Source organism: Mastigoproctus giganteus, chromosome 8 (assembly GCF_048544385.1).
Source record: "Mastigoproctus giganteus isolate SK-2022 chromosome 8, ASM4854438v1, whole genome shotgun sequence".
Lineage (NCBI taxonomy): Eukaryota > Metazoa > Arthropoda > Arachnida > Uropygi > Thelyphonidae > Mastigoproctus > Mastigoproctus giganteus.
The window spans coordinates 161,596,272-161,611,643 of NC_143582.1; the positions used below are offsets into that span (position 1 = coordinate 161,596,272).

General features: G+C 37.2%; 1 protein-coding gene across 1 annotated transcript in view; it reads right to left on the reverse strand.

Annotated features, from left to right (window-relative positions):
- LOC150081967 (N-acetylated-alpha-linked acidic dipeptidase 2-like) overlaps positions 1-15,372 on the reverse strand; it is a 214,086-nt gene that overhangs the window by 181,338 nt on the left and 17,376 nt on the right. The window contains exons 4-5 of the mRNA XM_090380384.1: positions 13,944-14,066; positions 9,909-10,098 (exon numbers count right to left, since the gene is read on the reverse strand). Of these exons, the coding sequence (XP_090236510.1) occupies positions 9,909-10,098; positions 13,944-14,066 (313 nt within the window). The remainder of the gene's footprint in view (positions 1-9,908; positions 10,099-13,943; positions 14,067-15,372) is intronic.

Sequence of the window (15,372 nt, forward strand, 5' to 3'; positions counted from 1 at the left end):
TTTTTTTTTTTTTTTTTAATTTCAATTTGGTTTAAAACACTTATTCTTCAAATAGTGTTATTAGCATTAGTAGAGGCATACAATGCAAAAAAGGAGGCTATCAACTTTGAAAACAAAAGATGGAAGTCTGTTCCACCAAGCAACCGCCCGCTGGCTAAAGGCAAACTTCTGCACATCCATTCTACAACTGTCTTTTCTCAATTTAGGGGTAGAATTTTTTTCAGCCTGGTCTGTACTTGTTAACAGGAGAGACTGCTTCTACAGGGATGGGATACACTTAAATAGAAAGGGTGCAAGAATTTTTGCTGATGCTGTCGAGGCAGTGTTAGGAGGGTCGGAAAACTGCTAGTTGGGGGGGATACAAGGACTAATAGATTAACAGTAGCCACTGGCAGAGGTGGAAGTGATTCTTGCACTGCTTCTATTGAAATGAGCAGAAGCCTGAAAAACAAGTTGCAGGATATTTCAGAGACTGCTGGGAGTCATTGCAGTACAAGTAAACACATGGGTTGTGTTAGGGTAGCTAAGAATAGAAACAGGTGCATGCATACTTGCGTGTACACCAATGCTAGGAGTTTAGTAAATAAATTTGGTGAATTTGAGGTATTGCTCAAAACATCAAAGGCAGATATTGTCGGGATATCAGAGACGTGGTGTCACACAGATATAAGGGATGCAGAACTGGAATTTGGGGAGTACAACGTCTACAGAAAGGATAGACAGGATAGGAAGGGGGGAGGGGTTATGCTATTAGTTAAGAAACATATAAAATCCAAGGAAGTGAAGCCAGTCGATATCGATGGACAGGGCAGTGTCGAGTCAGTTTGGTGTGACATAAGCATAGGGAAATCAAAATTGAGAGTAGAAGTGTGCTATAGGCCTAATGACTCTGATGAGTATAATAAGATATTGTACAGGGAAATGGAGTGGGCCAGTAAATCAGAGAGTCTTATAATGGGGGATTTTAATTTCCCAGATATTGACTGGAATTTGTGGGTTGGTCACTCACACACTAGCCAGGCTTTTGTGGATTTATTGGATGATTGTTTTCTACATCAGCATGTTCGTGAGGCAACAAGAGGGAGCAATACTCTTGATCTGATTATCAGTAGTGATTCTTCATGCATTAAGAATCTGCAGATAAATGAACCACTAGGTGGCAGTGATCACAGTGTGTTGAAGTGGGATTTACTCAAGGAGGTAACTACCATCAGAGGTAAAGGGAAGGGTTTTTGTTTTCGTAAAGGCGACTAAGGCAGGCAAAGGCAGACTACGAAAAATCTTTCGCAAAGGATGCAAAGAAAAACAGAAAAGAGTTCTTTACCTATTTAAACTCCAGAAGGAAAGGGATGAATCAGATTGGTCCACTGGATATTGATGGTTCAACAGTTGAGGATCCTGCTCAGGTGGCTAACAATCTAAACGAGTATTTTGCATCTACATTCACGCATGAGGAGTTATTCAGGAAGGAGAATGACGTAGGTAAAGTAGACATTGGCAGTGAGCTAGATGATTTTGTAATAACTGAGAGGAAAGTGGAGGAGAGATTGTTGAGGATAAACATAAAAAAGGCACCTGGGGTGGATGGGATTTATCCAGTTATATTAAAGGAGGCAGCAAAGGACGTAAGCAAACCCCTAGCCATAATTATGAGAGCTTCCTTGGACTCAGGGGAGGTACCCATAGACTGGAGATGTGCAAATGTGACCCCAATTCACAAAGGAGAATCAAAGGGCGACACAAGTAATTATAGACCTGTTAGTTTAACTTCTGTTCCCGGAAAATTCATGGAGGCACTGGTTAAAGAAGCACTGCAGGATCATCTAGATAAGACTTCAGTTATAGCTCAGACACAGCATGGTTTTGTTAAGGGGAAGTCTTGCCTGGCCAATTTGATTGGATACTATGATGCAGTCACAAAAGAACTGGATGCAGGGAATAACTTTGATATTATATACTTGGATCTTAGAAAGGCTTTTGATACTGTTGCACATGGAAGAGTGCTGCACAAATTGGAGCAGTGTGGCATTGGAGGCAAATTGCTGCTATGGATAAAGGGATGGTTGAGGGGGAGAAGACAGAGAGTGGTAATCAGTGGACACTGTTCATCGTGGACTAATGTTATTAGTGGAGTCCCTTAGGGTTCAGTTTTGGGTCCATTATTGTTTTCTGTATTTATAAATGATATTGATGATGGTATATCAAGCTTAATGTCCAAGTTTGCAGATGATACGAAGGTTGGCAGGGTTGTCACTGACACTATGCTACTGCAACAGGATCTGGAAAGGTTGAGCAGATGGGCTGAGAGGTGGCAAATGAAGTTTAACATTGACAAATGTAAAGTACTACATATGGGAAACAGCAACCCCAGAGCAACATATCAACTCTGTGGTACTACACTGACAGTGGTAGAGAATGAAAGGGACCTGGGGGTGGTTGTGCAGGCAGATATGAAGTTTTCTGAGCAGTGCAGACGGGCTGCAAGAGTAGCTCATGGTGTATTGTCCATGATATATAGGAATTTTTCTAGCAGGGATAAGGAGCTGATTATTCCCTTGTATAAGGCAATGGTTAGGCCACACCTAGAGTACTGTATACAGGTCTGGAGGCCTCATTTTAAGAAGGATGTAGAGCTGCTGGAATGAGTACAGAGAAGGGCAACAAGATTAGTGAATGGAACAAAGGGGTGCTCTTATGAAGAAAGGCTTAAGTTTTGCAAATTAGTGTCTGGAGACTAGGCACCAGCGAGGTAATCTGATAGAGGTGTGTAAAGCCTTGAATGGTTTGAGCATGCTCAATGCTGATAGGATTTTTCCTCTTGCTCAGAATAATCACCTGAGAGGGCATAAATTCAAATTGAGGAAAGACAGATGTAAGATAGACGTGAGGAAATTTGCCTTTAGCCAGCGGGTGGTTGGTTGGTGGAACAGACTTCCATCCCTTGTCGTGAAAGTTGATGTCCTGAATACGTTTAAGGCTCAGCTGGACAGATATTTCGAACGATCAGAGGGGTGAAGTGGAAGTGGTTATTTTTTATTTATTTATTTTTTTTTTTGGCTGATGCTGCATAAGCTTGCTTTCTTGCATCAAATGCCTCTACTAATGCTAATAGTCAACGTATCTATGTTAAGTGGTCCAATCTGATTCATCCCTTTCCTTCTAGAGTTTACAGAAGTAAAGAACTCTTTGCTGTTTTTCTTCGCATCCTTTGCCAAACATCTCGTAATCTGCCTTCGCCTGCCTAATCTCCTTTGTGACTTGATTACAGACAGCTTATATCTGCCATAGGCTTCTGTGTCACCTCATAATTTATATGCATCCCATACATTTTTCTTCTCTGCCACCAGCCTCATTAATTCATCTGACATCCATTTAGGCCTGAACTTTGAACAGTATTTCTTAGTTGGAATGAAATGTCTAGTAGCCTCCAAGATTAAGACCTTGAAGGCTTCCCATTTAGAATTCAAAGTTGGTAACATCAACAGTTGATCTCACTGTACAGAATTTACAAACTGTCTGAGACCCCTGTAGTCACCTTTACGAAAGCAAAAGCCCTTTCCTTTAGCCTTGATGGTAGTTACATCTTTAAGTAATTCCCATATCAGTACATTGTGATCACTGTCACCATGTGGTTCCTTTATCTGCAAATTCTTAATTCATGAATAATCACTGCTGATAATCAGTCAAGAGCATTACTCCCTCTGGTTGCCTCTCAAACATGCTGCTGTTGAAAGCAGTCATCCAATAAATCCATAAAAGCCTTGCTAGTACGCGAGTGACCATACCACAAGTTCCAGTCAATATCTGGAAAGTTAATATCCCCCAGTATAAGACATTCTGATTTACTGGCTCACTCTACTTCTCTGCACAATTGCTCATCATACTCATCAGATTCATTAGGCCTATAAACACACACCTACTCTCATTTTTCCTTTCCCAGTGCTTATGTCACACAAAACAGACTCAACATTGCATTGTTCTCCAACATCAATTGGATGCACTTCCTTACTTCGTTTCTCCCCTGAGTCACAGCACTCTCGCTAGTTTGTGATCTCTGCTTCACAGCTCAAGTCTGGGTCATGATTTCCATTTAAATACAGTTTAATTAACAATGGAATTTAATAAGATTAATAAATATTTTTGATTAATTTATAATACTATACTAAGCTAACAGATTCCTAATACACTGCTTCATATTACGCTATATAGTTTTGCGTTATATCTTAAGCTATCAGTTCGAGATATGTACGTTGCGTTATTTCTTATCGATTACAATATGGCAGTTGTGATGAAGAATTGATTCTTGAGATACAATTAAATTCAAATTAAAGTTAAATAGTAGTTAACTTTGACTTAAATAAAACTATATATTTGAAGAAGAATTCAACCAGCATTCACAGACTGCAGATTGCAGTCCATGAATTCTGTTTGAATTCTTCTTGGAGCTAGCAGACTTTTGACTGCCATAAGAAAATGCGCTTTGGTCTTGAGAATTCACAATAGAAAGTCTGCAATTTACCAAATTTATTCAAAAAGTTGTATAGCTTCTGCTATGAATGTATTAGATATTTGAATTCATGACACTTCACTAGATCATATCAGGACACAAATCACCTGGGCAGTACATGTAAACATGCACTAATATTTTTTTTTTTTTTTACCATATATATATATATACATAACAGCTTAGAGTAAAGTCATAGAGTAGAATGTGGGTAAAGTTTTACCATGTCAGCCTGTTTGGACATTTAAAACATGTCTCTGCACTTGTATCTCATTAGTCTTTTGCAATTGCGATTGACAAGGAGACCTTTACTAATTCATTGACAGGACAGGACTTTATTTTGACTCATGTTTTTAGACCCTACTAGAAACACAAGTTAGGATTTGAAAATGTGTAATGAAAATAAATCTTTAATTATAATAGTTTAAGTTTAACTTTAAATTATTTTATTAATTTTCATTGCTTTCTAATTGAGAGACAATATCAACCAACAGCCATAATGAAGGTGTCATATTAGAAATGAAAATGTGCAGAATAAATTTTGCCTTTTTTTTTTTTAGTGGCTAACTGAACAATCATGGACAATTATTCTCAGGTAGTTATCATGGTTGCAGTCAACTGAAATCACTTAAGATATCACTTCATTTAATTGACTGAACATGGCAAAATTTGGAAACCTCTGTATGGAGTACATATACAAGAATGATATCATATGGCTGTGATGTAGCAATGTCTGTGCTATGTTGATAGTGGAAAGCCAGATCTCAAATTTCTTGATTATGAATCCATGGAAGGATTATAAGTGAGATATTAATCCAATACTGGTCAGTATTTAATCCCCATTTTCTAGTAAAAACTAAATGTTTTGATGATCTGAAGAAGAAAATTTCTTTAAATTGCCATCTCCTTTTGTTTCTGTGTACAAGATTTTTATTTGTTTTAAGCTGAGGTGGAAAATTACTGATAATTCTGGAAGTTGCAAATAATAAAGGGGAAAAACCTTATTAGTTCACAATAAGGTTTTGAAACTTTTGTACATGAAAGACTATTGTACAAAGTGGAGCACAATGGTATTAAGGGTAAGTTAGTATTAGCATTAGTAGAGGCATATGATGCAAGAAAGCAAGCTTATGCAGCATCAGCCAAAAAAAAACAAAAAACAAACCCACTCCCATTTCCTCCGTTTGTTAGAAATACCAGTCCAACTGAGCTATAAATTTATTTAGGCTATTAACTTCCACAACAAGGGATGGAAGTCTGTTCCACGAAACAACTACCCGCTGGCTAAAGGCAAATTTCTACACATCTATCTTACATCTGTCTTTCCTCAATTTGAATTTATGCCCTCTCAGGTGATTGTTCTGAGAAAGAGGAAGAATCCCATCGGCATTGAGCATGCTCACCAATTCAAGGCTTTATACGCTTCTATCGGATCACCTCGCCAGTGCCTAGTCTCCAGACAGTGTAATTTGCAAAACTTAAGCCTTTCTTTGTTAGAGCAACCCTTTGTTCCATTCACTAATCTTGTTGCCCTTCTCTGTATTCATTCCAGCAGCTCTATGTCCTTCTTGAAATGAGGCCTCCAGACCTATATACAGTACTCAAGGTGTGGCCTGACCATTGCCTTATACAAGGGAATAATCACCTCCTTATCCCTGATAGAAAAATTCCTGTATATCATTGACAAGACACCACGAGCTACTCTTGCAGCCCGTCTACACTGCTCCGAAAACTTCATATCTGCCTGCACAATTACCCCCAGATCCTTTTCATTTTCTAACACTGTCAGTGCAGTACCACAGAGTTGATACTTGCTCTGGGGTTACTGTTTGCCATATGTAGTACTTTACATTTGTCAATGTTAAACTTCATTTGCCACCTCTCAGCCCATCTGCTCAACCTTTCCAGATCCTGTTGCAGCAGCATAGCATCAGTAGTGTCCTTAAAAACCCTGCCAACCTTTGTATTGTCTGCAAACTTGGACATTAAGCTTGATATACCTTCATCGATATCATTTATAAATACAGAAAACAACAATAGACCCAACACTGAACCCTGAGGGACTCCACTAATAACATTAGTCCATGATGAGCAGTGTCCACTGATTACCACTCTCTGTCTTCTCCCCCTCAACCACCCCTTTATCCATAACAGCAATTTGCCTCCTTTGTCACACTGCTCCAATTTGTGTAGCAGTCTTCCATGTGCAACAGTATCAAAAGCCTTTCTAAGATCCAAGTATATAATATCAAAGCTATTCCCTGCATCCAGTTCTTTTGTGACTGCATCATAGTATCCAATCAAATTGGTCAGGCAAGACTTCCCCTTAACAAAACCATGCTGTGTCCGAGCTATAACTGAAGTCTTGTCTAAACGATCCTGCAGTGCTTCTTTAACCAGTGCCTCCATTCATTTTCCTGGAACAGAAGTTAAACTCACAGGTCTATAATTACTTGTGTCAGCCTTTGATCCTCCTTTGTGAATTGGGGTCACATTTGCACATCTCCAGTCTATGGATACCTCCCCTGAGTCCAAAGAAGCTCTCATAATTATGGCTAAGGGTTTGCTTACTTCCTCTGCTGCCTCCTTTAATATAACTGGATAGATCCCATTCGCCCCAGGTGCCTTTTTTATGTTTATCCTCAACAATTTCTCCTCCACTTTCCTCTCAGTTATTACAAAATCATCTAGCTCACTGCTAGATGGCAGTTAGCTAGATGATTTTGAATATAGATGCAAAATACTCGTTTAGTTTGTTAGCCACCTGAGCAGGATCCTCAACTGTTGAACCATCAATATCCAGTAGACCAATCTGATTCATCCCTTTCCTTTTAGAGTTTACATAGGTAAATAACTCTTTTTTGTTTTTTTTTGCATCCTTTGCCAAGGATTTCTCATAATCTGCCTTTGCCTGCCTAATCTCCTTTGTGACTTTGTTACAGACCAGCTTATATCTATCATAGGCTTCCATGTCACCCATTAATTTATATGTATCCCATGAATTTTTCTTCTCTGCCATATGTCTCCCTAGTTCATCTGACATTCATTTAGGCCTAAACCTTGAACAGTATTTCTTAGTTGGTATGTAAAGCCTAGTAGCTTCCAAGATAAGTTCTTTGAATGCTTCCCATTTTAATTTGCTGTTTATAACATCATCAGTTGGTCCCACTGTATAGAATTTAAATACTGTCTCAGACCATCGTAGTCGCCTTTACGAAAGCAATAACCCTTCCCTTTACCCATGATGGTAGTTACCTCTTTGAGTAAATCCCACTTCAGCACACTGTGATCACTGCCACCTAGTGGTTCCTTTATCTGCAGATTCTTAATGCATGATGAATCACTAGTGATAATCAGATCAAGAGTATTACTCCCTCTAGTTGCCTCCCGAACATGCTGATGTAGAAAACAATCATCCAATAAATCCACAAAAGCCTTGCTAATGTGTGAGTAACCAACCCACAAATTCCAGTCAATATCTGGGAAATTAAAATCCCCCATTATAAGACTCTCTGATTTACTGGCCCACTCGATTTCCCTCTACAGTTTCTTATTATACTCATCAGAGTCATTAGGCCTATAGCACACTCCTCCTCTCAATTTTGATCTCTCAATACTTATGTCACACCAAACTGACTCGACACTGCACTGTCCAGCAATGTCGACTGGCTTCACTTCCCTGGATTTTATGTATTTCTTAACTAATAGCATAACCCCCTCCTCACTTCCTATCCTGTCTATCCTTTCTGTAGACATTGTACTCCCCAAATTCCAGTTCTGCATTCCTTATATCTGTGTGACATCATGTCTCTGATATCCCAACAGTATCTGCCTTTGATGTTTTGAGTAATACCTCAAATTCATCAAATTTATTTACCAAACTCCTAGCATTGGTGTACACGCAAGTATACATGCACCTGTTCCTATTCTTAGCTACCCTAACACAACCCATGTGTTTACTTGTACTGCAATGACTCCCAGCAGTCTCTGAAATACCCTGCATCTTGTTTTCCAGTCTTCTGCTCATTCCAATAGAATGAGCAGCAGCCTGGAATTCCTATTTTAGGAATATAGCAATGGACAATTATAACTGATTGGGGCTTTTTTTTTTTTTGGAATGCATTCTAAAATGTTCAGTGCATTCCTTTATTTAAAATCATTTGGCTTGATTAATACTACTACTAATATTAACAGGCAAGTTTTCTAGTCTAACTTTTTAAAATCAAGATTTATTAGTAAACTTGAATGAAACTGCTGAAAGCTTTATGAAAAGAAATGGAAGCCAGGGATTCTGATACAAGTCAGTTGCGATATGTTTTATTCTTATCTTGAATAGTCTTGGCAAAGCTGTTAGAAAACTAAAGGTTCAGATAAAGAATGGACATATGAACATATCTAAAGCTGAGGGCTAAGGGATTTCATTAAACTGAGGGCTAAGGGATTTCATTCCTACAAGGATAACTGCAGTGGTGTAAATGAGGAAAGTGTTAGGATAGGGGTGGTGAACCTATGGCACGTGTACAAATTTTTTGGGCATGGAATTCAGAGCATCCCAAAAAAATTTCAAATTTCGAAACATCACTCCAGGAATCTACCTTGAGTCATGACCTGTGCATGCCTGTTCTGTCTGCCAGACACATAGTGAGGTCCACACCATTCAGTAAATAGCTGTATTCATGCAGTGATTTGTTTGAAGTCAGTGAGACGTACTGAAGAAATTGTTTAATTATTCAAGAAATGTCTTGAATATCACCTTCCGAGGGGCACCCAAGGGTAGTTTTTTAAAAGATTTAACCACATTTGGCACTCACCCTTAAAAATGTTTGCTACCCCTGTGTTAGGACATTAGGAGAAGAAAATTTAAAATGGTGGTATAATTAAGGAAAGCAGGAATAGAAATCACAGATATCATCCCATTTGTCATCATCATTATAATGCTAAGAGTAGGAGGCTGAGACCAACTGTGAAAGGGCAGCTGACATTTGTTGTATTCTTTGAAGGGTTGCTATTGGGTGGGGGGGACCAAGTATGCTAGGTGTGTAGTTAGGATTATCTAATTACATAACAGAAAATAATTTCTGTTACACCATCAGACTACCTCAGCCTTAGTATTTTAGTACACTGTAAAAAGGAAATCAATTTGATAGTATTTTAGTAAACTGCAAAAAGGAAATCAATTTGAGTTATGCACCTTGAGATCCCCAAGGCAAATGACATCAATGTCAGCAATGTTAAATTGCGGTAAGTCAATGTTCAAGGAAAAGAAATTGTGGATAAAAAAACTGATATGTAATCGGGTAAGCAATATAACTGAATACAAAATATTTATTTTGCTACAGTTTGACAGAATAAACTGCTATTTTAAAATATACACTTGTATTCCAATTTCATCAATACTTCATACCTACTGATGGATAACCAGGAGTTAAAGGATCACCATTGATATTCAATATAGTTCCCCTCTGCATAGCTGATTCAGGCATCCATATGTTATTAGGATATACATTTTCTGGCTCAGTTCCTTCCACAGCAACTTCAGATGGGTCCAAAAATAATATCATTCCAATGGCACCTCTTTTTTCAGCATTTTGTACCTGGATAGTAATATCAAATATAGTATCTATAGTCAATGCAGATAATACCAGTCATAACAGTCAAACCTATAGCACTCGTTACTATGTTCAAAAGTTTCTGAATAGTGTTTTTTTTATACAGTTAACATATTTGAGTCCTTTTTAATAAGGGCTCAAATATTTTATCTGTATAAAATAAGCTCCCCACACAGCAGAGCCCCATTTATGAGAATCTACAATGTTATCATGCTCATAAAAAGTTCAGACAATTTCATCATGAGAAATGAAACAATTAAGCTCCACCCGTAACCCAAACTAGGCATGGTGAGCCTTTGAGACCACAAAAATTTTCAGAAATTTTGTGCTCTTTGTCTACTTGGTCCACACAGCTGAATAAACCAATACCTTTCAACACAAGTGTTTTTTTGATTTCTCCATTGAAAATTCCAGAAATACCTGTTAATTATCACATAGGGGAAAAATCCAGGATCAAGTTAATCTATTCTTGATAATTATATGCACATGCTGCTAAAAGCATGAATTTAAAATTAGTGGCGTCTCGTGCATCCAATTACTGAAGCACATGCTCTTTACATTTTATGACAGCAACTCACATAATTACACTCTCTGGCTTTGCATCATTTTAGTCTGGCTGTCATATAACATGAAGTTTTTTCAATTGGTATTTTGCTTTCAAGAAGCCCAATGTCTTTCTTTAGGTGCAGTCTCCATACTTAAACACAGTATTACAAGTGTGGTCTAACAATAGCCTTATATAATGGGATCTAGTTCTTCCTTGAATTTATTCAAATTATCCACTTCCATGATACTAGGTGAAAGTTTGTGCCAACGATCAACCACCTGCTGGCTGAAGGTAAATTTCTGCACATTCATCCTGCAACCATCCTTCCTAATTTTGACTTTATGCCGCCTCCCCCATGTTTGCTCATAGTTTGTACTTACAGCTTGTGTTTTCACTCAAAGTTTGTCAGAAACCTGAACATGATTATCATTTATATCTAGTGGGCCAATATGATTCATCCTGTTCCTTCTATATTTAACTTCAGCAAAGAATTCTTTACCACTTTCCTTAGCTTTCTTCACCAAAGACTGCTCATAATCTGTCTAAGTTGCCTAATCCCCTAGTAACCCGATTGCAGACTAGTTTGTACTTACTGTAGGTTTCTGTGTATCTTGATACTTCACAATCATCCCATGCATTTTCTTCTCTGCCACTAGTCTCATCAGTTCATCTGACATCCATTTAGGTCTAAGCCTTGAACAGTATATCTCAATTGGTATAAAAAGCCTAGTAATTCCCAAGTACTTCCCATTTAAAAAATTCACTTGATAACATCATCAGTTGGTCCCACTGAAAAGAATGTAAAAAAACTTTTAAAATTATTCCCTTCATTTATATGTTATAAAAGTACTTTGATTTTTTTTGTTTGTTCACTTACATAGTATTGACTATCAAAAATGTTTCCTTTACAGGTCTTATTTTAATCAAGTAATTAAAATAAATCACTATAATCACTATAATTTGAAAAGAAGAATTATTTATTCTTCTTTTCAAAACACATCCCAATTACAGAATTCCTTTCTTTGTCTTCTGTTTTGACCAAATACTTTAAAGCAGTAGCCAGGGTCAGATTGAGCCACCAGGGCACTAGGAAATTTCCCAAAGGCCCTGTGCAGCAAGATCTACCAAAATATTCAGACACCTCCATATTTACAAATAACCTTTATTTATGGGAAAACTAATAAGGTGTGCTGAAAACGTTTAGCCTTTATGACAACCTCTAGACTCCATGGAACACACTCCACCAGTTTTTTTGTAAATGTCCTCTGCTTTTTTCCACCATTCAGCCTTCAAAATGGCAAACAGTTCAGCTCTGGTTTTTGGGAAGTCTCTTCTCACATGCACCCAACTATCCAATTCAGCACAGATTCTCAATAGGATTGAAGTCAACACTCTGGGCTAAACAGCCAAACTTTTCAATGCTCATGTAGGACATGACAAATTATCATTTGATATTAATGGTAGGGCAGTGTATAATCGCACAAATTTTAAACTTTGCCTCTTGTGTTATTCTTAAATTTAAAAAAAATGCTGGTAAAAAAAGATATAAATTGATTAAGGCTGTTCTTCTTTTTGAGGATTTTTGGTGAATTGACTATTTTAATAACTACTAATATTAAAATGGCATGATGTAAGGATGTAAACTTAGTCTATATCTGACAAAAAAACAAAAAAATGCTTGTACAATTCTTCCTTGAATTTTGCCAAGCCTTGTCCTGCCTTGTCCAAGTTTTATAGTTGTACCCTCTGGTTCTAATGTCACTTAACAGTGGGAATATTTCTTTCTCATTCATTTTACTAATCCCTCTCAGGATATTATAAAGATCAATAAACTACCCCATCCCAAGGTGTCTAGCTGCTAAGCTTTGCAGACCCATCCAAGCCATTCTTCATACGGCTGAGTGCTCTTCTCTAGAAGTTCTATATCTCTTTTTTCTTTATTTTTAAATATGGCCTCCACACTTGGATACTATAATATTCTGAGTGTGGCTGCATGATAATCTTACAGAGAGAACTAATGATCTCTCTCTCTCTCTCTCTCTCTCTCTCTCTCTCTCTCTCTCTCTCTCTCTCTCTCTCTCTCTCATAATCATATATTACACAATGATAAAACTTTGCTGTGCATGTTTCTCGTTTCTCAGTGTTGATCACATGCATGCTTAATTATGATTGGTTCATTCAAAAATTCTGTGAATGTCTTTTATTGGGGAGCAACATAATCATGACTGACAATAACTTTCATTCAATCTGTATGTCCTATAAATTTGAGAACTTAAAGTTTAGAATGTGATGCTTGGGAAAGTGCTCTAAGGTGAACAATATGCCAAGCCCACAATTGAGTAATCCACACACAACAACAAAGTTAATATCTAATATCACATTTTAAGCCTTAATTTTAATGAGAGAAGAATCATGGAACTTGATTATTTATGAACCACTCATAACACAGTTTGAGTATGACTGATATCAGGAGGCTATAGTTAATCATGGTCATATTGCTGAAACAATCTAAAAATCATGTCAGAGTACCATGAATTCTTACAGATAATCTATGTGAGCAGCACAGTGCTGGAGTTTGATTGCGATGCAAAGTGATGTGTGCTAATAAAGCTGTCAAACAAGCTACAAAACCCCGGGGGCTCACATCTGGTGAGCATGGGCTTGGCACACCCAGGGTCCTGAGCTGGATATAATCATTCTTCTCCTTCTTGGTGATTCCTTTCTACTCCCCCCCACCCTCTTCTGGGGAACTCAGGAATTTTTTTTTTTAGCTGGTGTAGCATAAGCCTCAGGTTCCTTGCATCATACAGCTAATAATAATAATTATTAATATGTATTATTAACCACTCTTTTACCACATGGAGTTTTTTATTATTATTATTAATATTAATAATCAATGCAAACATTATTAATATGTTTTGCATTGGAAACATTAATAATAATAATATTTGACTGATATTGGAAAACACACTATTTTGGCTAGATTCTTGTTAGTTCTATGTAATTTGCAACTGCCATATAATTTACTTACAATTCTTAAAATAATAGCATTTGATAAAAGGTAAGACCTGTGAAGTAATTTCTAGATTTCTTGCTTTTTTTTTTTTTTTTTTTTTTTTTTTAAGAGAATGTCTTGAAGGAAAAAGGATTTTTGTAAACTTCAGATTTCCAAATTCCAAAAATATGAGGTTTACTGCATTAATATAAGATTGGCACAAATTATAAGATCATTACAAATATACTATGGTGATAACAAGTAGAAAGGTGACATGAATATACTTACTTTGTTTCCCCTAAAAATCTTCCCATATCGAGCTATACATATTTTTCCTGTTGTGTTGACTCCAAGAGACGCCAGCTGGTCAAAGTCCTCAGTACGACCATAATTCACATAGACCACTTCACCCTAAAATGGAGAAGCATATCAGAAAACACATATCCATTTAATGACTGTGATTCAAAATGAACCTTATCTGCATTAAGAGAAGGATATAATGTGGTTGTTCATAATGAATTAATTAAATGTAAATAACAGTAATTAAACCATGTGGTTTGTTTAACAAAATTTTATTGTGTAAAAAGTGTTACATAAAGTTAATCTCTTACACAATAGAATTACTTAATAATTTGTTAGGCATCTGTAGGGGCAGGCTGTCCCGAGGGTCAAGGGGTGCACTGCACACGGGTGCCAACATTCAAGGGGCACTTGAAAACCTGAAACTTACATACACATATGAAGAAAATTTTAAAGAGGGATGCCAAATTTCAATTGGCACCTGAGCACCACATACCCTAAGAACACCCCTGGGTATCTGGATTCCTTATCAAATCTTGTCATCAGGGAAGATTTAGCTTTTCTAACTTTACAGAGTGTAGATCGAGAGTTAGGAACAGCTACCAAATCTTTCCTGATTAGGCCTGATAACAGATTCAGAAACCTTGCCCTTATGTAATACTTTTTTGCACAATAAAATTCACTTAAACAAATTGTGTGGTTTTATTTGTGTTATTCATATATAATTAATTCATTATGCAACTTATACCACTATCAGTATTAAGATATAAAAAAAAAATAAATAGCAAGGAAATATTGACAAATAGTGCAACCTGCATTCACTACACAAAGGCTTTTAGATTTCTTTACGTTATAGCATTTTATTCCAAACATGGGATATCTCCTTTGAACCATTTGTCAAATTTCATATGGTATAACACACTTCTTAACATTGGCGACTCCTGTTCTGCACATCAAAATAAACATAACCAAAGGCTATATGAACATATTCATTTACTTTTCTTTTATATCTAAATTTCAGAAATAGAAAAAACCACCCTCCCATAGTTGGTCTCTATAGCCGAGTGGTCAGTAGCAGAAGTGCAGTAGCACACGCTCTTTGAGTAGACCAGGGTTCAAGCCCCTGACTGCTAAATACAGCTGATCTGCCAACCCGCACTGGACCAGTGTGGCAGATTATGGTCTATTTCCCTCAGCATGAATTGTTGAGAAGGCTTCCATCCTGCAGTGGGTTGATAATGGCTGCAGTTTACCTTTTACCCTCTCATTATATTACAAAACCATCTTCATCCCTGTAATCACATAGGCCTCACCTATATGGTACCACAAATCCATAACTGCTGTAAACAGAAGAACCCTGGATACAATCCAGAGAACTGTACTCCTTATTATTACCCAAGCTTGCCGTACAGTCAGT